Source organism: Phytophthora parasitica, assembly GCF_000247585.1.
Source record: "Phytophthora parasitica INRA-310 unplaced genomic scaffold supercont2.112, whole genome shotgun sequence".
Classification (NCBI taxonomy): Eukaryota; Oomycota; class Peronosporomycetes; order Peronosporales; family Peronosporaceae; genus Phytophthora; species Phytophthora nicotianae.
Window position 1 is genome coordinate 97,564 of NW_008649098.1, and position 1,031 is coordinate 98,594.

The 1,031-nt window shown below is 46.6% G+C and overlaps 1 protein-coding gene across 1 annotated transcript; it reads right to left on the reverse strand.

Moving 5' to 3' along the window:
* Positions 1-483: 483 nt before the first annotated feature.
* Positions 484-594, reverse strand: PPTG_24552 (hypothetical protein; the record flags this gene model as incomplete). The annotated part of the gene is made up of 1 exon (XM_008917693.1): positions 484-594. One exon carries the CDS (start codon positions 592-594, stop codon positions 484-486), a length of 111 nt encoding a protein of 36 aa, XP_008915941.1.
* Positions 595-1,031: the final 437 nt, after the last annotated feature.

Consider the following 1,031-nt stretch of genomic DNA (forward strand, 5'->3'; position numbering starts at 1 on the left):
GTCCAGGTGGCCCTCGCATCGGCATTGTTTCTAGGGCTCGTTCAATGTTGAGCTTGTCTAGGAGATGCAAAGACGCAATAACGTGGGAACAGACCCATCCAGAGTGCTTATAGCTCTTGCATGTGCAGCTCATAGCTTTGCGAACAGATACAATCTGCCGAGATCGTGTTAGATTTAGTGTGATCGTTATAACAATGAATGAAATTGTACTTACTTTCGGGGATCTCCACATCGACTGCAGCGGTAGATCTCCCATTTGAGCCAGGTGATGTTCATGTAGCGTAACTTGATACAAGGACAAGAAAGTAAACTGGATATCGAGAATAGGGACTTCGCCACCCAGCCCACCTCGTAAGGATCGCTGAAATTTATCGTATAAAAAGCAACAAGTCATAAGAAAAAGGACATACATAATGTAGTTTATAGAAGTAAATACCGCTGGGTTCGCGCTGCTGTCACGGGCGACCCAGCCATATACTTTGGTTACACCATCGATTTGGTGCTGTTGAAAACTTTCCGCGCGGGCCGTTGGGTGGGCTTTGTTGTAACTATCCGGTGGTTCTGAGGGTCAATTAGAAAGTCTTTGGCCTTCATGACAGCTTTAAGCGGCAAAGGACCTGGACAAAGTAATAAACTGAGTAAAATTAGCAAATCCAAAGCAAATATGGTAACGGCACCTTCAGCGCAATGGCCTTGGTTTCCCGACGACAAGTTGGTAGCGTCGTACAGTAAAACTCGGGGAAGTACAGAGTTGAGTACGGGTATTGTTGGTGTCTTTTTGTAGTCGGTGACAATGACCTTGATCACTCGATGATGGCTCTCTATAAGTTGTTGGGTAGGCAGAAAACCTGGTACAGAAGAGCTTCCTACGCTCCAACGCTCCAACGCTCCCAACGTGGCTTCAAGTACACCGATTCTAACCAATCGGCTAAAGGACCTTCGGTTTTCTCGCGCCAGGCTTCAAGAATTGGTTTTGCCAAAGCCCGAAATTGTTTTTGTGATCTGGCAGCGTGACGTAGACGAAGATGGAG